The sequence below is a fragment of the Onychomys torridus genome, chromosome X, assembly GCF_903995425.1.
Source record: "Onychomys torridus chromosome X, mOncTor1.1, whole genome shotgun sequence".
NCBI classification, from domain to species: Eukaryota; Metazoa; Chordata; class Mammalia; order Rodentia; family Cricetidae; genus Onychomys; species Onychomys torridus.
In genome coordinates this window covers 112,482,628-112,503,943 of record NC_050466.1, presented here as the reverse complement: position 1 = coordinate 112,503,943, position 21,316 = coordinate 112,482,628, and the positions used below count along the sequence as shown (strand labels likewise).

Below are 21,316 nucleotides of genomic sequence, written 5' to 3'. Positions count from 1 at the left end.
GGAATCAAATTGAAGACCCTGACATTAATCCACACACCTATGAACATAATTTTTGACAAAGAAGCCAAAATTGCACCATGGAAAAAAGAAAGCGTCTTCAACAGATGGTGCTGGCATAACTGGAGGTCAACATGTAGATGGCTGCAAATAGATCCATATCTGTCACCATGCACAAAACTTAAGTCCAAGTGGATCAAACACCTCAACATAAATCCAGTCACTCTGAACCTGATAGAAGAAAGTAGGAAGTAGTCTTGAATGCATTGGCACAGGAGATCACTTCCTAAATATAACACCAGGAACACAGACACTGAGAGAAACAATCAATCAATGGGACCTGTTGACGCTTTTTGACTGAGACGCTTTTGTAGAGCAAAGGACATGGTCAACAAAACAAATCAACAGATTACAGAATGGGAAAATATCTTCACCAACCCCATATCTGACAGAGGGCTGATAACCAGAATATATAAAGAACTCAAGAAATTAGACATCAAAATGCCCAACAGTCCAATTAAGAAATGGGCTATAGAGATAAACAGAGGATTCTCAACAGAGGAAGCTCAAATGGCTGAAAGCCATTTAAGGAATTGCTCAACATTCTTAATCATCAGAAAAATGCAAATCAAAATGACAATGAGATATCACTTTACACCTGTCAGAATGGCTAAGATCAAAAACACTGAAGACAGCTTATGATGGAGAGGATGTGCAGCAAGGGGAACTCTCCTCCACTGTTGGTGGGAATGCAAGCTTGTACAGCCACTTTGGAAATCAATATGGCACTTTATTAGAAAATTGGGAATTAATCTACCCAAGACCCAGCTATACCACTCTTGGGCATATACCCAAGGAATGCTCAATCACACCAGAAGGACACATGCACAGCTATGGTCATAGCAGCATTATTTGTAATACCCAGAACCTAGAAACAACCTAGATGTCCTTCAACTGAAGAATGGATAAATAAAATGTGGTACACATACACAATGGAGTAGTACTCAGCAGAGAAAAACAATGGCATCATGAGGTTTGCAGGCAAATGATTGGATCTAGAAAAAAATCATCCTGAATGAGGTAACCCAGACTCAAAAAGACAAACATGGTATGTACTCACTCATAGGAGGATACTAGATGTAAAACAAAGGATGACTAGACTGCTACTCACAACTCCAGGGAAGAAAGCCCAAATTGACCTAGTCTGTTGTTCTGATGGCCAAACACCCTAATTGTTGTAATAGAACTCTCATCCAATGACTGATGGAAGTGGATGCAGAGATCTACGGCCATGATCCAGGTGAAGCTCCAGGAGTCCAATTGTCGAGAAAGAGGAGGGACTGTATTAGCGAGAATTATTGAGACCATGATTGGAAAAAGCACAGGGACAAATAGCCAAACTAGTGGAAACACATGAACTATGAACCAATAGCTAAGGAGCCCCCAACTGGATCAGGCACTCTGGATAAGCTAGACAGCTGATTAACTTGAACGGTTTGGGAGGCCCCCAGGCAGTGGGACCCGGACCTTTCCTTAGTGCACAAGATGGCTGTTTGGAACCTGGGGCCTATGCAGGTACACTTTGCTCAGACTGAGCAAAGGGAGGAGGGGACTGGACCTGCCTTGATTGAATCTACCAGGCTGAGCTGAATCCCCAGGGGAGTCCTTGCCCTGGAGGAGATGGTAATGGGGAATGGGCTGGGGGTAGGGCTGGAGGGGAGAGCTGGAGGAGGGAGGACAGCAGAATCCCTGGCTGATATGTAAAATTAAATTAAATTATAATAAAAATTAAAAACAAACAAACAAACCAAAAAACCCTTAGGTGGAATCACTTGTGGCATATAGTTGTTTGGCTTATTTCATTGAGAGTAAGTATTTTGAGTTTGTCTATATTGTTCATAATAATAATGTATTTCATTCAAGTGATGAATTTTATTGTATGCTTGTACCACAAAATATTCATTGGTTGACTAACAAATATTAGACTTGTCATATTTTTTGAGTATTACAAATAAAGCTGCTAACAGCAAAGAAAATAAATTAGGGATAGATAGGGAGAGCCCTAGCCCACTGTGGGTAGTGACATTGCTGATATGGTGGTCCTAGGTTCTTTAAGAAAGCAGGATGAGAAAGACATGAGGATGAAGCCAGTAAGTAGCACCCCTCCATGGATTCTGCATCAACTCCTGACTCCAGGTTCCACCCCTTTTGGAATTCCTTTCCAAACTTTCTTTAATGATGCACAGTGATGTGCAAGTATAAGCCTATTATTTAATACTTTCCTCTCCAACTTGCTTTTTGGTCATGGTGTTTCATAAAGCAATAGATACCCTAACTAAGCATATTTAAGGCTTTTACATCATATGTCTGTGTTCTTGTTATTTATTCTTAGAGGTAAATGAAAACACAATTGTTTTCCTTTAAAGAGTACCAAAGCCTGGTTCTGTCCTTACTTTTGGTTTTATACAAGTATTTGCCCCATAATACAGCTTGCCATCTATGTAACTGCCACATTAGACATTAGATACCGTGCTACTTGAGGAATACAAATTTTAAAGTGACATGTATGCTCCTGTGAAACCACAACCAGCTCAAGGAACAGCAGTATATCTTCAAACTGATATAAAATATAATTCCTCTCAAATAGTGATGGGGAAAATATTTCCTTTTGATCAGAAATACCCAATATCTGTGAAACTTTTATGGCTACAGAACAAATATATATTGAAAAAATATAAAGAACTTGTAGTCCCCAAAAGGAGTGGTACTCTTAGGAGGTGTGGGCTTGTTGGAAGAAGTATGTTGCTGTGGGGGTGGGCTTTGAGGTCTTTTTCTCAAACTTCCCTGAGTATGACATTTGTAGACTTCCTGTTGTCTGAAAGATGTAGGACACTTGGCTATTGCTCCAGGCCCATGTCTGTCTGCATGTTGCCATGTTTCACTTCATTATCATAATGAACTCAACCTCAGAAACTGTAAATGAGCCACCCTCAATAAAATGTTTTCAAGATAAGAGTTGCCCTGGTCATGGTATCTCTTCACAGCAATGGAAACTCTAGCTAAGACAGAATTCTACACACTTGAACTCCTTCCTGCCCTTTTATCAGCTTCTCCTAATGGGGACATTCTTTCCTCTAGACTGGTTACATACACAGCTTCTAAGTTTTTAAAACAACAGTTATTCTTGCAACCACAATTGAAGTTAGCATGATTGAAGCTCTGGTGTCAATCCCCAGAATTGAATAAATAGTAAACAAACAAAAACAAGCAACAATCCTAGAGATTGAGATACAACTAGCTTATAGCCATGTGAATTCTCATATGATGTAAATAGGAAATATTTCAGGAAACAATCTGCCACTACTCAGCAATTCTGAAGATACATATAGGTCACAAACCACCTACTCTGAAACCATAGAGACAGTACTACTAATCAATAGTGTATGAAAAATCATACAAAGGTCTAGGAACAGGCAAAAGGGTCCTACCCACAAAGTTTGAGTCAGTAATTTCCAGTAGGAATTAAGTACTTCCAACATGTGTGAGATAATACATGTTGAAACCATCAGATCTTTAGAAGATTTTCAAGGGTTAAAAAACATGTAAGGCAACAGTATCTATCATACTATCACTGTTAATGATAACAACAAATAAAAGGAATAATGATAACATTAGCAAGAACAACTACAATGTCCATTTGACACAATAAATGGCTACTTAAATACAAGTACATGTACATCATAGAAAATTATACTACATGGAGAAAATGGACAAATCTCCACACACGGAAAAACATTTTAATATATATGCTGTACTTAACTTTTTACAGTACATTTGAAAAGGAGGGGAATCCTAATCATATTCTATAGTTGCATATCCATATGTGTGGCAAAATCATAAAGAATAGAATGGGAATGATGAGGATTAGTTTCAGGGTTGTATTTGCTTCTAGGGAAGGATAATTAATGTGCTTCAAAAGCACTAGTACTGTGGGCATTGTTATAGGTAATGCTCTGAACTATATACATATATTATCCTGAATGAACATTGTGAAGTTCAATACAAATGATTTATCTTTAAATTTTTCTGACACTTTTGTCATTATTTATATTGTTGTCTTAAAACTTCATGGTAGGACTTAACTATTAATAAGATCCAATTTCATATAGAAATATTATAGATGAGCCAGATAGCAACATTTTTCTACTGACCACCACTGTTTAGTTAATACATCACATTTGCAAAGGATATACTCACTTTTCAGTTTGTTTTTTCTCTAAACAACAACCATGAATTCATAAACAAAACTACTTCAAGTTTAATCTTGTCATGGCAGTTATTTCAAAAAATAACTGTCAACTTTTTGTATACTCTTATAAAATATTTCACACAAATTCACATTGAGAAATCAATGACTTTTAAAAGATTAAGAGACAATCACATGATTTTGAACAGGTCATACTCTTGGCCTTTTAGTTACACAATTAAAAAGGGGAGCTAGTCAAACATAAATTAAGAAACTGTTGCAAAAAAGTACACTTCTGTATTGTTTGAAATATTTCCACCTCAAAGCAATATTCAAATTATCTATGAAAATAATGCACAAAAAGTGTTTTTGGCTAGAAGCACTGATTTTCTAACAGACAGAAAAACAATAACAGTATTTTCTGCAATTTTCAAAATAGGATTGTCTTTTCAACTAGCAATATGTGCTCATATTTATAAATATTTATATTGCTAACTCTTCCAACACTCTACCAATAAATGCGAAACATAATGATAGATGGCTTGTACAAATGACTTAAAATATATGCCAATGCCAAGTTGCACATAAAAAGATTGTTACATATACAAAAGAGTATACAAACATGTTTGTTAACTCATGACTGGTTTTATATTGGTTAAGGAGTTTCCTTGTCATTCCTATGAGAGCTTGTTCTACCCACCACAACTGACACAGTACCACTTGTAAGAAAGCCTTGGCATAAAATCAGAGAAGAGACATCCATGTTTGGGATCTAAGGAAGAGGACCAGCAAACTTTCCCCAAAATCCTATTTGAAAAAATAAAAATAAAAAAACCTCAAGTACCTGTGACTGTTCCTGTCTGAAGAGGATGAACAATTCATAGTGCACGTATACTGTTTGGTATTTTAAAGTGACAGTTGAATGTTCAATTGAAAAATGATTAATCTTTAGATAAATGACTATTACAGGACATAAGTTAAGGCTCAGTAAATATCAAAGAGTTTGCAGACATTAAAGTGCTAAGCCAGTAAAATATTATAGTTTATAAAGGTTTTAACATATGTAAAAACTGAATTTTTATTATATTATTTGTATGAACATATTTTTTACTAGATATTGCTGAAGAATCTAATAAGTCCCTATTTCTTCTATGACAGGAACAAAGTGTCACAAGAAAATAACAGAATGGAACCTAAAACATAAACATAATGAATTACATCCCCACTACACCAGTTATGTTATTACTTATATATTCTACCAAAAAGTATTAGCAGTAAAGAAATGATACGGCAATAAGCCATGGCATTTGTGCTGACAAGTTTTATGTCAATGGAACACAAGCTATAGCCATCTGAGAGAAGGGAGCCTCAGTTAAAATCAGGCTGTCCCTTCAGAGCTCATGAAACCCTGCAGAAGAGGAGGCAAAAAGAGGATAAGAGCCAGAGAGGATGGAGGACAATAAGAAAATAAGGCTTTCTAAATCAATATGAGCAAACCTCATATGAACTCACATAGACTGAAGCAGAATGCACCAAGTCCTTGACACTTACAGCTTCCAGATTTTAGTATTTTTATGGGGTTCCTGAGTATGTGATGGGTGGGTCTCTTATTGTTGTAAGTTCTCTTGGGCTCTTTTCCTTCTATTGGTATGTCTTGTCTAACTTTAATGTTATAGTTTTAATTTTATCTTTTTATATTTCAATTTTTTTGACATTTAAAAAGTTAACGACTAAAGGAATGAAAATTTAGCCACTAAGGTAAAGGTCAACAACTGAACTGTCATTATAACTGCAAGGAGGGTGAAAAATCAAGGGAGTGACAATGTGTATATATCAACCACTGCAAGGCAGGTATCATGCTGAGTAGTTGGCCATCATACAATGGACTCCACAGTTTTTGTTTGATTTTTGTTTGGTGGGTTTCAGTGTCATTTGTTTTCCTTTTTGGGTGGTGTTTTATTTTTGTTTCCTTGGTTTTGCGTGCTACATCATATGCTACATCATAGTACTATCATTAGTTGTATTCAGAATTGAATAGTTGTGGTCTTTAATTTAAACAATGCCTGACTGGACCTATTTGCAACTGAGTGAGAACCCATTTTAGCAGAAAAAGAAGTAGATTTCTTAAGTTTACAGTTTTGATTTTGATCACTACTAATCAAATGTACAAATCTGAAACCATCAGGTTTGCAATAAACTAAGATAAAAAGCAAATAAATGGAAACACAAAATTCTGAAATTTTACTACTATTTCTATCAAACACAAAAGGAAATCTTAAAACAATGATCTGTAGCTGGGGACAACAACAAAAAGTCACAAGCGCTATGGGGCTTCTGGAACACAGAATCCCCAATCCACTCTTCAAAATGTCACCCTCCAAGGTAAGAAATATGCCTTATGTGTGTTCACTAACAAAACACTTTTAAATGGATTAATTTTATTACAAAGCTATAAAACTTTATTTATAAAAAAAAGAATAAATATGTCAACCACAGAATTAACTCTCTCTTGGATTTTCCTTCTCGACTACTCATCCATAATATTTAAGAAGATTAATTAACATATAGGGTAGCTGAAGTTTTCCTGTGTCCCATCTGTCCCATGGTAAGGACAAATCTCTCTCACCTGCCAGTCCTGCAGCCACTTGGACACAAATAAACACACAGAGCCTTATCTTAATTAAAACTGCTCTGCCATTAGCTCAGGCCTACCAATGACTAGCTCTTACATTCAAATTAACCCATAATTCTTAATTATTTTTAGCCATGTGGCTTGGTAGCTTTTCTCAGTTCTGCCTTCCCTTCTTGCTTCCTCGGTGTCTGGCCAGTGACTCCTCACTCAGCCTTCCTGTTCCCAGAATTCTACTCTCTGCTTATCCCACCTATACTCTACTTCCTGCCTGGCTACTGGCCAATCAGTATTTTATTTATTAACCAATCAGAGCAACACTAGCGCTGTGGATGTCTTTCTGTATCCTGTGAATAAGTGTTGCTCTTATTGGTTCCTAAGTTAAGCTGTTTGACCTATGGCAAGGCAGCTTACGGCCAGGCAGAAAATCCAAACAGATAGACAGGAAGAGAAAGAAGAGGCAAGACAGACACTGCAAGCTGCCGCCAGAAGAAGCAAGATATAAAGGTAATGGTAAGCCACAATCCATGTGTCAAAGTATAAATTTATAGAAATGGATTGAAATTAAGACATAAGAGAAAATGATTCATTGATAAACAAAACACTGATGGCCAGTAGCCAGACAGGAAGCAAAGGCAGGAGTAGCAGAGAGGAGAATTGGGTTAACAATAAGGCAGAGAAGAGGAGATGCTGCCAGCTGCCACAATGAGGAGCAGGATGTAAAGTACTGGTAAGTCACAAGCCACGTGGCAAAATATAGATGAATAGAAATGTGTTAATTTAAGATAGAAGAACTAGATAACAAGAAGCCTGCCACAGCCATACAGTTTGTAAGAGGGAAAAAAAGGGAAGAATAATAAATAAATAAATAAACAAATAAATAAATGAAATACATAGGAGTGATTTCCATGGCAGTGTAAGCTTTTACTTCGTGTGCTTTTCTGTAGATATCCCATATTAAACTTCAATTAAAAACATCTTGGAACAGTGAAAAAAAAAAAAAAAAAGAAAGAAAGAATTGCTGGCTAGCAATAGGCCCGCCATAGATCATACAGTTTGTAAATAATATAAGCCTCTGTGTGTTTAATTGGGTTTGAGTGGCTATGGACTGGGTGGGACACAGGAAAATCTCAGCTACAATATGATTATGTCAAGTATATATTATACAAATCTAAAGTATGATGTAGTATGTTTATAATAATTTTTTAATAAAGTCTAATTTAAGAACTAAATATATTTAATAGATGTGATGGCTAGGTAACTTCTACTTTGCACTGATGATAGAGAATTACAGAAACCTAGAAAAAGCCTGTATATGTGAAGACAGTCCTGACGTTTATAAAATTTCTGACTGTCATCCTTAGAACCTAACAAAGAGTGCTTTTAAAAATGTAATCCAATGCAAAGCATTATGGTTTATTAAATACACAGCTAACCAATCATCTTTACATTTCAACATGTTTTATATACTTTTAAAATGAGTCAGAAGACAGTAGGAAAAGTGCCACTGTTTTCTATCACTTTTGATTTTTCCCATGGAGAACGTTTGTGACTGTGTTATCTGCTCCCTTTATTTCTTAATTTAAAGGATTATATTTTTTTGTTAGGAGTAGTTCCATACTCTCAGGTTGTTGTAGAGCTCATAGTGTGATTTTGTTTTAATTTCTTAGTTGTAGGATCCTGGAAGTTTATGTGAAAAGAGACAGATTCTTTCAAAGCTGTACAACTGAAAGGGAACTTCTGGTCTGGCCTGTTCATCCCCTCAGTAAATAGGATCCATAGACTAATAGTATAAAATAATTGAACATTTTATGAAGATTTTCTGTAGCTAGAAGTGTGAGAGAAAGGAGAAACAATGAGGCCATAGTTTGCACAACTACAAAATAATACTGTTTTTGTTCAAATAATAAGTAGGTTCAAATTTTCCCACTTAAAAATACTTTTCTAATTGATATAAGAAAATACTAATTACTTATAGCTACCTTTTCTTTCCTTGCAAATAAGAATACAACCAGTGAAAAAAATTACATAGAAAACAATGACAACTAGCAGACACAATATTTGGATTAGATTCAACTTCACAATAGACTGAGATTAGTACAAAATGCTCAAAACAGATAAGAACATACATTTTTAAAATTCCACTTGATAAAAAGTTAGACGCAAAAGGTGAAAAGACAAGAGCAGTTCATGGATAAAAATATTTGCACACTGCAATAACATCACAAAATACTTATTCTTCTATGATGAGAAATAAAAAGAAATGTTGTCAAAAAAAGAAAGATGTTGTCAAGACTGTTCTTGTCACTGATAATATTTCAATTTCCCTACAGAATTATGAAAATAAACATGGAGTTTTTAGTAAGGCAAAAAAAATGTTCTAAAATTCTACAACAGTAATGCTTCATAGCCCTAATTGATACACCTGCAGTCTTCTAAAGCCATCAAATCTTGTAAAGTGCAGAAACACATGCAGACTCACAAAGTCTGCATACAATACAGATGGTTGATAGCCATGTAAATAGATCAATGATTACAAAGATGGATTGAAGAGACAAAAACGAGCTCAACTATTACACATGCATGAACTTCCTGACTATAAGGATAATTATACACTAGAACTGGTTAATTGAGGGAAGTTGAAGAATCTTTTTCCTTGAAGAATCAATAGATACCCATTTATCTTTGATGACTTAGGTGTAGCACTGCCTGGAATCCAGGGGTGGGATTGAATGACCTTTGCTTCTAACTAATCAATCATTTTGTCAGTATTCGAGAAAGAGTTATATAGATCATGTTATCTGTTTTGAGATGTAAAAATCACATTTGAGAAAACATAATCATGTTGGAAGGCTGTAGGGTTTATGTCTTGCATGCACTTCAGTATTAGATATTCAACTGTCTTTCAGAACCATAATGCAGTCAGAAATACAAGGACGTTATAAGTAAGGGACAATCAGAAATATTCTTGTGCTTGAATTTCTAGTTATAAGGGACGTAGTATAGAGCTGCATTTTATCGGAGGTATTATTGGTACCTATATTAGCCTTCTACTACTTAAAGAATGGGTGAAGGAAAAGTCAGAGAAAGAAGTGATGAGACAGCAGCAAATGAAACCCCCCCCATTAATCCTCTGCAGGAATGCACTTGTTTCTTAAATGAAGGGTGGCAGAGGGCAGAACACCAAAAAAAAACAAACAAAAAAACAGCATTTGCTTAAAAAGTACAGTAGTAGTCTGGTGTAGAGTTTAGCATATTTTAAGGGAGACCTACAAAATAAGGATGAGTGGATGTAACTGCAATTGGAAATACTAAAAGCTCTATGTAGTTAAGTGATTTGCAGGCAACACTAATGTACTGTTTATGGGAGCCCACAGAGATTTCCTAGTGAGATCTGAGCTTATTTTATGATTAGGCCATGGAACTGGGTACCAGGTGTTTAGAAGGACCTACACTTGGCTTTATCTAATAATGGGGAGGTCTTTTGCCTCCCCCCCCCTTGGTATTGTTATAAAAAGCCCATTGGAATAAAGTTCTGGGCTGTTGGGTATTGACCCAGGTCCTCCCAAAACTATCCCGTTTTTCTATCTTTCTTCTTCTTGTCTAGGCCTATCATTCTATCTGCAAGTTCCTTATTCCTCTTTTTGCCTCACAGAAAGCCCATAAAAGGTAGAGGCTGGTCCCCCACAGCTGTTAAAAGTGACAAGAATAAAGTTTGAAAGTTTTAATTATAATCACATCACAAAAGGTTAAAGAGATATGTTTAGTCTTATTTATGCTTTAAATATATATATATATGTATATATATATATATACATGTATATATGGCAAAAAGTACATGGTACTCTATTAACATGAACTATTTTATGTTTCTATGCATCAGTTAAAAATAATGCAAATGGTATTTCTCCCCCTGATCTCAGTCACTTTATCACTCCTTACAACTCTATGGTATCTGTATTTTAATCTATCCTGGCTTGATGTGTGTGCATTTACTATGTTTTGGATTTTTATCCTACCTGGTTATTTCTTTTTTAAATCCCCACATGGTAAACCATTTTATAACAAAACTTTTCAATGAATATGTATTTTAAAACTAAGTTATCTACCTGATACCCAACTGAAGCCTGCATAGTTCATGGGTTTATTTATTTGGTATTTTTAAAAAGTTAAGTCTATTAACAGCAAAGCACTTGATATGTACTATATCTGCACTAATTTTCCTAAACATGAAGTTGAATGTTGTCCAAATTCAATAGTTTGACATTAAACTTGTCTACCAGAAGTCAAAAAGTTTAATGTACACAGGTTCTCAGAATAAGTTAAAATGTGAGGTAAGGAACAGTGAAGCCTGTAGCACATAAATGACATTAAACTTCTTGCACTTAGGCAACTAAAACTCCACATAAAGCATATCTGAGAAATACAGAGATACAGAGAGAAAAAGGAGGGGGAGAGGCAGACAACCAGTCATGAGACTGTGATCTCTGTTTCTATAATAGCACTACAACCAATTCAGTAATAATCTTCCATAAGCTTGCTCATCATTATCCTTTAATTCAGAAATATATATATATATATATGAATAAAACAAGATATTGTCTTTTATATTCCCAAAGTATTTGCCCACTATTCACTCTCAATAATTCCTTATTGAATCCTATTAATACTTCAAAGTCTAGTTCAAGGTGAATTCGTTCCAGGAAACTACCTTAACCAAGCACGCCTGGGAGCACAGCTATCAGTTTCTGGCCATGTTGGTTGTCCCATAGACTTCTTTTATTTGGGGAACAGCTCTCAAAATGAATTCATAATAAATGAAACCAACTGTGTTGAAACAGTTGTCAACATATTTACCAAAGCAAGTTATATATAATAATAGATGTACTTCTTGATTACTGAATGAAAAAAGAAGATCTAGTGGCAGAACTAATAAGTACTTTAATTCTGAAGTAATAATGAGTATAAATAATGTTTCTTTGATATCTGCCATGACGGTTATAGGAAAAGAAAACATTTATTATTTCTATGACGATAAAGTTGTAAGTACTATTAGTACTATGTTCATCTGTTGTCTACATTTTTAATTAAATGAAATGCAAAATATAAATAAGAACTGCATTAAAAGAAAGATGAACTATTTTACACTTCCATGTTTAAAACCTGCTAAATCCTTTCCAATTGCACTAAACTAACAACTCTTTGAAACTTTTTTGCACCTTCTATGTAAATCCTACTTATTTGACATATGTCTGGCAAATATAAACATAATTTCACTATCAATATGTTTTTCAAGCGTTTAAGACTTACTAACAACCACTAATGATCTCAAATGAAGCATGCTTTAATTTTTCCCTAAAAATTTAAAATTTTTTAACTGCTAGTTTCATTTGACAGTTCTGTATCTTTGTTTAATATATACACATTATTTTTAATGACATATGGTCTATTAAACTCTAGTCTTGTGTGTGTGCGTTTCCTTTTTTTATTCCCTCAAATAGTCAAGTTAAATTATACCAAACTAGATTTTCAATGCTGGAATAGTGAAGCTACAAATCATGTAAACCTATCACAAATTACTCATAAATACACCCAACAATCTTATAATATAGAATATGCTTAAGTGGTTCTATATGTTATAGCAAGCATTGTAAAACATTTCAGTTTTTACCAAACAGTGAATTCAATGTCTAGTTTAAGTATTGATATATGGAAATATATGGGATTTATGGAAATATGGGGGATTGGATCTTGTTCATAACTTTAACATTTGAATTTTATCATGTTATCTAAATAAAAGTAGTTTTTTGGTTTATCTGATTTTTTAGTGGACCATTTATCCTGTCAAATAAGTACAGTCCTTTAGCTGTCTAGTGAGGAAGAGTTTATTGACCCATTCTAGGAGATGTAACACCAGTGTTAACTCAAGTTCCTAGAAAATGATGTATCCTTAATTTTTGTTGTTTTTGTTGCTATGAGGAGAAAACCATGTTCATGAGCAACAAACTATGATTATGCATGGATGGAGTTTAGCACTGTAATCAAATAGAACTTACAACAAAGTTAATCTGATGATACATATTTAATGCTGTGCATTATCGATGTGTTACATGGTAATTAGACATAAATGGTAAACACCTCATATGAATGGCAAATTGATGCTACTTTTGCATCATTGAAGCAAACATATCTAGTTTGGGAGTGAGAAAGAGGTCTTAGTGATTCAAGTCTCTTCTGCATGAAGAAAGCAATCATTTGGGGGAACAGCAAGAGTATAATAATTTCACCAGAGGAGCATCCTTCCTTATAAGAATATCTTCAAACATATGACACATCTAGGTAAAACTAATATTAACCATAAAATTTCAAGTATCTTATATTCATGTCTTATTCATTCATATGTTTTAAATATGTGTTATTTCTTGTTATGCAAAAATAAAGAGAATCAATTTTGATTAACCAGGATATGCAATGAAACAAGTTTCTCTAGTGCACAATGAGCAAGCTGGCTTTTCAAAAGTCTTATCAAATAGAAGACATGAAAACACAGAAGATTGAGGCTGGAGAGATGGGTTAGTGGTCGAGAGAGTGTGCTGTTCTCAGAGAGGATCTGAGTTCGGCTCTCAGAACAAACTTAGTGTAGTTTATAACTGTTTGTAACCTCAACTGCTCAGGGAGTCTGATGCCTGTGGCCTTCAGAGGCACCTGCACTGACCTGAACTGTCCTAAGACTGTTTGCATAGTAATTGAAATGTACAAGTCACAAGGCTAAATATGACTTAGTTATCCTTCTTTTCTTTGATTATGACATTTTGTTTTAAAATATGATAAAGCAAGGCATGTAAACTTGTGACACCTCAGGAATGAAAGCTTTCTAATCTTTCCTATGTAATGAAATTGTAGTAAGATAGGGTCATAGTTTGGAGAGTCAATACATGTAGCAATACTTCTGTTAATTACAACATTATAACATTTCCTCTACATGAAAAAATATTGTAACTGTGAAGCATCAAGTTGTTGATTTTCCTTGCCAGTATAATTTTTATAAATCTTTTTATTTTTAAAGTCAGGATTTAAGTACATTAGAGAATAAACAACAGAAAAATTCTCAATTATGCATATCCCTTATAAGAAACTATATTTCAAAGTATACATATAAAAATGTGGAACATCTTTGCTTCAGTTATTTTATAGTATGTACAATACCTCTTTGTCTTTCTTTAAATTGCTTGAGTCTGTTATAGTTGGGAGGAATTAACTGCTTTCAGTTTTGAAGCAGTGGTAGTTTTGTGGGTGTTTATTAAATTTCCTTGTTTGATCTGGTCTACATTATAGTCAAATAGTTGTATTTAAAATTGCTACATTAGATCCTACTTTGCATTCTGGGAAAGTGAGAGACAGTCAACCAAATTTTAATCCTGCTTGGTAACTTGGTGCTTCCAGAAGGTCCCCACTGCTGTGTGAAGGCTGAATTTGACCAGTTGTATTTCTTCTTGTGATTTAGACTACAATACATGCTGGTAAGCTTGTAAATCTTTCTTTTTCAAACATCTATATGACTGGTAACTTTTTCCCTTTTGTGTTTCTTCTATTATTTAAACCATCCTATTTTTACAATTTGTTAAATTATTCTCTCTCTCTCTCTCTCTCTCTCTCTCTCTCTCTCTCTCTCTCTCTCTCTCTTTCTCTGTGTGTGTGTGTGTGTGTTTGTGTGTGTGTTTGTGTGTGTGTGTGTGTGTGTGTGTGTGTGTGTGTGTGTGTGTGCGCGCGCGTGTGCATGTGCTCATGCCAGGCTAAATGTGATTAGCTCCCTATTTCAACTCAAGGAATAATGGACATTCTTGTTGCCCTCAAGAGCTTAAAAATAATAAAGCAAGCTTTGTTTATAATTTTTCCTATAAGAGTATTCTTACAAACATGTCACATTTATACACATATATGTATCATGATAGCAAAAAGTCAGCATAAACCCAACAATCCTTAATCCTATTATAAATAAGCATGTACAGATTCAAAATACGAGTTAAACTGTGATTCAGACATAAACCATCCACAGTAATATGACTTGATTATGTCATTAAAACAGATTATCTAATATTTACAGGAAGTATGGGGAAATAAATTGTTAAAGTTACATAAAATAAGTTACTTGGTATATGTTTCCTTTTTAAACAGGGCCTCATACATGTATACTAGGCTGGCCTTGAACTTCTACTGTTCTTGTCTCCTCTTACATGCCGAAATTACAGGAATGAGCAACTATGGGTTTGCACAGCACTAGGAATGGAGCTCAGAGCAGTATGTAGGGTAGGCAAGCACCCCTGCCTACTGAGCTGCATTTGCAGCCCTTTTAGACATTATTTTGAAGCATAGTTTTGATACTTCAAGATGTCTCCTACAGAATAACCTAAAATTCAGATTCTCTTTTGTTAAAGGGAGTACACAATCATTAATACTTATATCATGAGATGTTTTAAGATTCAATGAGATAATAAATACCCAGGTCTTGAAAAAATATCCACAATAGGTTTAAGTACCCAACAAAAGAATGGTCTACCACATTTACCTATGGATCCTGAGAAAGATCCACAGAAATGTAATCTTTAGATCACTTGGCTTTTTCATCCATAATATGGTAATAAAAAAGTATTTCATGGACTAATTATTATGATGAAATATTTGCAATTTTGTGATGTGCAGAGAAGGACATATGTACAAATACACATGTGTAAATTTAAAAGTACAGCAGCTAAGGCATGGCAGAAAGAACTATAACCTGGATCGTAAAGGCTGAGTCATCTGAGTAATAACCAGATATAGATACTACAGATTCTATTATCCAAAGTAGGAAACAAGGGGGCTGGAGAGATGGCTCAGATGTTAAGAGCCCTGGCTGTTCTTCCAGAGGTCCTGAGTTCAATTCCCAGTAACCACATGGTGGCTCACAACCATCTGTAATGAGATCTGGTACTCTCTTCTGGCATATAAACAGAACACTGTATACATAATAAATAAATCTTAAAAAAAAGAAACAAAGTAGGAAACTCTTTTTTCATACAAGCATTGAGAAGAGATGCATCTAAAATTTCTATGAAAATGATTTTAAAACCAAAGATATTCAATATACCTGAATTAGGGCCTCACTGAGCAACTCTTCATTAACCTCCAAAATAATGTTCTTTATTTCCTCATATGGTAAGCGATAAGATCCCAGGAAGATAGCTAAAATAAAATTGGATTTTATTAGAGACAGATAAGTATCAAAATCTTAAAGGATATATATATAAAATACCATATATATATGTATATATATATACTAATTTTCAGAATTATAGGTTGTTTGTATTTGATGGACTATTCTGTTCATATAGGCAAAATAACCTGCAGAATTTGCAGCTCAAGCATATATATGCACAAAATAAAATTCCTACTTAGATATCTCATGACACTATGCTCAGGCATTTTATATTAAGTTGATATAAAACCACCCACCAAATCTTAAAATTAAAAAGAAAAAGAAAAAAAAAAAGATTGGCCAGGCGGTGGTGGTGCACGCCTTTTATCCCAGCACTCAGGAGACAGAGGCAGGCGAAGCTCTGTGAGTTCGAGGCCAGCCTGGGCTACCAAGTGAGTTCCACGAAAGGCACAAAGCTACACAGAGAAACCCTGTCTGGAAAAGCAAAAAAAAAAAAAAAAAAAAAGAAAAAGAAAAAAATTGTTTTAAATTGGTCTTTTGAGTCAATCTAGATTTTAATGTAAAAGTTTAAAAGTTTTAGATATATCCAACATAGAATTTGTAAGGAATGACAATAAGGCAAACATCACTCCATTTTTCTCAAACTTAGTCTAATATTATTCATTAGGCAGTTGGAAAAAGGAATTAATTACAGAGTTTTACATTATGCTATTTTGTGTAGAACCAAAACTGAGTAGAACTAAAAAACTGAAATAAATCTCATGGATATATATTAACCAGAAAATAAGATCCCACTGCATACTGGAAAAAAATTACTAAACAACTTTGTGAAAAAAAAAATACTATCATTGCAGCAATGTATAAATTCTTAATAGCTATTAGTTGCCTGATGCCAGAATGATAGGTTGTTTACTTAAATTTCATTCTCAAATAACTCCCACAGTATTCTTTGTGCAATTAGAAATGTAGGATGTGTTAAAATTTCTCACACAGAATACTTTAGTTCCTCAGCATCTAAACACCCTTCTATAGTGATAAAAGAAAATATTTTAAATCCAATGCAGAAGTGAGTATGTCAAAGTAAAACTTGCTTAAATGCACATGAATTTAACTATTCAGCTACATTACTAACACCACATTGGATGGTTCAGTGCTTAAAGGTCTCAAGGATCAGCAACATGCTGCAAAGTGAAGAGGCTAACAACTTAACCAGATCACATTAGAACTATTGTAAAGGAATAGTAATAAAATGACTTGTCTACAGTGACTAGAGAATATTTCCAAAAAATATGAATCCTAGAACTAGTGAGAAAAATAATCATAAATACTTAACAATATTTTTTTCAATACCAACTTAATTGGATTTCATAATGTTTACTATGAAAGTTTTATTAACAATACTTTCCAATCCTCTAAAAATCATAAATTGCTGTAGGTTAAACAATGTTCAATTTTTATTTTCTTCATTTTGGTTAAGTGGCAAAAGGAAACTTGGATTATATTTATATAGGGTCAATCTCTCTCTCTCTCTCTCTCTCTCTCTCTCTCTCTCTCTCTCTCTCTCTATATATATATATATATATATATATATATATATATATATATATATTCCTTTCTTCCTTCCTTCTTCCTTCCTTTCATTCTTCCTTCTTTCTCTACCTCTCTTCCTTCCTTTCATTCCTTACTTCCATTTTTATACTTCTCTCATATATTACATTCTGACCACAGTTTCCCTTCTCTCCTCTCCTGTCAGTCCTGCCCAACCACTTCCCCTCTGCCCCAGATCCACTTTTCCTTCCTTTCTCTTCAGAAAGGGGTAGGACTCCCAGGGATATTAACAAAACATGCTATATCAAGTTGCAATAAGACTAAGCACCTCCCCTTGTATGAAGGCTAGATGAGGCAACCCAGATGGACATTTATATTGGATCTTTTTTCAAGCAGTGAACCTGGAAGAAGATGTATGGTTGTTTACACCGAATATGCCATCACCACTACAGCTATGCAAAACATATTACATACACAGATTCTGGGCTGTTTTGGGATCCAAAATTCTCAATTCCTTCACTTTCTTCTTTGGAGGCCCACTCTTATTTTCTTCTACAGCATCTGTATTCCTTTGACCTGAAAGAAAAATGTGGATTCATAAACAATAATGGTTCCAATCCAAATACACAAAATAACACTAGTAAGGCATGTTAACTACATTAATAAAGGTGATTCTGAAATCAATAAATGTGTTTATTTCATTAGCTCAGGGAAGAGGATAAACATAAAAATATAGACCTGTTTAGAGGTTTCCCTACAAATTAAATATCAGCACTTAAGCAGAAAAGATAAGCCAAATAGAACTAAAAATCAATTGCTGCTTCTTCCCTAATGTGTAACATAAATTACTCCTTTACAGGTAACTGCAGCAGCACTGGGATGAAATATATAGTAAAATCTCACTAATTTGGACTAATTGGGAAAAGAGGAAGACATGCCTTCTCTCCTAAAACATGCTAATATTTAGACATTTATTTAATTCGGTGAAATTGCTTTTAAGCTGCTAAACAGGTTGCAACAGAAAATTTCCCAACTGAGATTGCTTTGAAGAATAGGATTGAAGCATTTGTAAGTTGTAAAACAGTACCACCATTTGTATACACATAATTACATATCCTCAAAGATGTGAGTTTTGTCTTAGTTACCATTTGAAAACATTTTCTTGGAACAATATTATTTACTGTTTTTTTCAAATGGTTGGAAGGATTCAAACAAGGAGTGCAGCATCAAGGAGAAGCATTAGCCCATATTCACCCTTCAAAGGCACTGGTGTCAAAGCTTGTGGCTATCTGCTAAGAAAATGAAGCATTAAGTGAAGTCCCCAACTTCCATCTGCATAGAAATGCTCCAGCAGTTGTGCTCAAGTACTGTTGGTTTACCTCTTCTGTAGCACGAATCTTAAATGGTCTTATTAATAAGAATAAACCTGGAGTGAATGCTGGAAGATCAGAGAAGCAGAACAAGCCACAACCATCTCACCTCTCCAGTTCCTCAGCTGATCCTGTATCTCAGCTGAACTGGTGCTCAAAAGCCTAAAAAAGCTTAACCAGCTCTAGTTGCTGGTCCTCACACCTTAAATACTTTTCTCCTTTCTGCCATTACTTTCTGTGATTAAAGGCTCACTTCTGGGATAAAGGCATGAATTACCGTGCCTGGCTGTTTCCAGTGTGGCTTTGAACTCACAGAGATTCAGATGGATCTCTGCCTCCCAAGTGATAGGATTAAAGGTATGAGTGCCACCATTTTCTGGCCTCTATGTCTATCTAGTGGCTGTTCTGTTCTTTGACCCCAGATAAATTTATTAGGATGCACAATATATTGGGGAATACAATATTACCACACTCTTCCATGATAAATACAAGGTTGTAGGCAATGGGACCACTAAATCATGTTAGACAAGCAAAGCTAACTTACTTTTTCAATCAACTGGCTTTCTTGTGCTCAAACTCATGCTGCTTGTAGCTAGAGTTTTCCTGCCTGGCCCAGGGTCAGGACAAATCTCTCTCACCTGCCAGTCCCACAGCTGCTCAGACCCAACCAAGTAAACACACAGAGACTTATATTGCTTACAAACTGTATGGCCATGACAGGCTTCTTGTTATCTATTTCTTCTATCTTAAATTAACCCATTTCTATTAATCTATACTTTGCCACGTGGCTCATGGCTTACTGGTACCTTACATCTCGATTATCATGGTGGTGGCTGGCAGAGTCTCTCTGCCTCAGCCTTCCACTTCACAGAATTCTCCTCTCTCCTTGTCCTGCCTATACTTCCTGCCTGGCTACTGGCCAATCAGTGTTTTATTTATTAACCAATCAGAGCAACACATTTAACATACAGAACATCCCACAGCAGCTGCTAAATTTCATCACTAAATTATACATTTGTAATCATCAAGCTGTTATTTTCTTCTGAAAACAAACTTTACTTTGAGATAATGATTTCTATTATTTTAATTCATTTAATGTTGGCTGAAGACCTGACACATAAGGTATTTCCTTTAATAGTGAAAATGCAACACTCAATCAGTATATTTTTGCTAAGGAAATATATCAGCATCTGTGAAACTTGAGCAATATTTTAAAGGGTGCATAAAAATGTTGTAAATCTATAGATTCCCTTTGCATTAATGGTGTAACATATACAGATTCTGTTACCTCAGCAGACAAGTAACACACAAAATAAATTACCTACAGAACAAATATTAAAGATTCTAAGATTTAGTAAATTGATCAATGTAAGGATAGACACAATAAAATGAGAATAGATAATAATTCCCTTGAAAATTATGATTTTGTGACAGGTGTCAGGTTCTTTGCAATGTTGCCAAAACACAATCACTGGGAAAGAAAAATGACTTTTAGTATATTTCTTTAAAAACCATCATAAACGTTCCTCAATGGATCTTTCTGCAAATACACTGTCTTTCTCATGCAATAGTCAACATTTCAATTTATTCTAATTCAAGCTCTCAGCTTAAGACAACTGCATAAAGAAAGAAATGACAGTTCAATAGCTATTTCTGATGTCAATAAAGAGAATTCAAATTATATCAAAATTACCTCTGCAATCACATTCAGAAAATTTTAAAAAAATCAAAGAAGTAGTCGAGAAAATCTTTCTAATTTCAACAGGTCTTAAACTCTGCAACAGAAAACTAATTAAACAGGAACATACAGGATGAATTGCTGTAAGATGGATGTAGGAATATCATTTTATTTATAAACTAATGGGTTCCTGGCTAATACCGGTGTATATAAGGCTCATTTGTGTCACTTTACATGCTAGCTCAGTGGTTCTCAATCTGTGTGGGTAATGACCCCCTTGGGGGGTCACATATCAGATATGCTGCATATCAGATATTTATATTACAATTCATAATAGTTATGAAATAGCAACTAAAATAATTTTATGGGTGGGGGTCCCCACAACATGAGGAACTGTATTGAAGGGACAAATATGAACTCTCTTGCATAGTAGAAAAGTTATACTGGATCTGAGACTTATAATCCAGTGGGTTAAATTAATTGCAGTACTTAAATTGGCATTATTAATGGAAAGAATAAAAAGGAAACATTATAAAACATTGTCTGTAAGAAGATAATGATGCTTATGATAAGGATATTTGTATTGTTGTTAAGAGATGAGCTACCACCAAGATACTCATTAGTTTTTATAAAATACCCAAAAATGTCCTTA

The 21,316-nt window shown here is 34.6% G+C and overlaps 1 protein-coding gene across 4 annotated transcripts in view; it reads right to left on the bottom strand.

Annotated features, from left to right (window-relative positions):
- The window catches only part of Diaph2 (diaphanous related formin 2), a 747,093-nt gene that overhangs the window by 410,191 nt on the left and 315,586 nt on the right, over positions 1 to 21,316 (bottom strand). For all 4 annotated transcript variants that reach the window (XM_036175402.1, XM_036175403.1, XM_036175404.1 and 1 more), the window contains 2 exons: positions 18,091 to 18,192; positions 16,000 to 16,094 (listed from right to left, as the gene is read on the bottom strand). In XM_036175402.1, the coding sequence (XP_036031295.1) occupies positions 16,000 to 16,094; positions 18,091 to 18,192 (197 nt within the window). The remainder of the gene's footprint in view (positions 1 to 15,999; positions 16,095 to 18,090; positions 18,193 to 21,316) is intronic.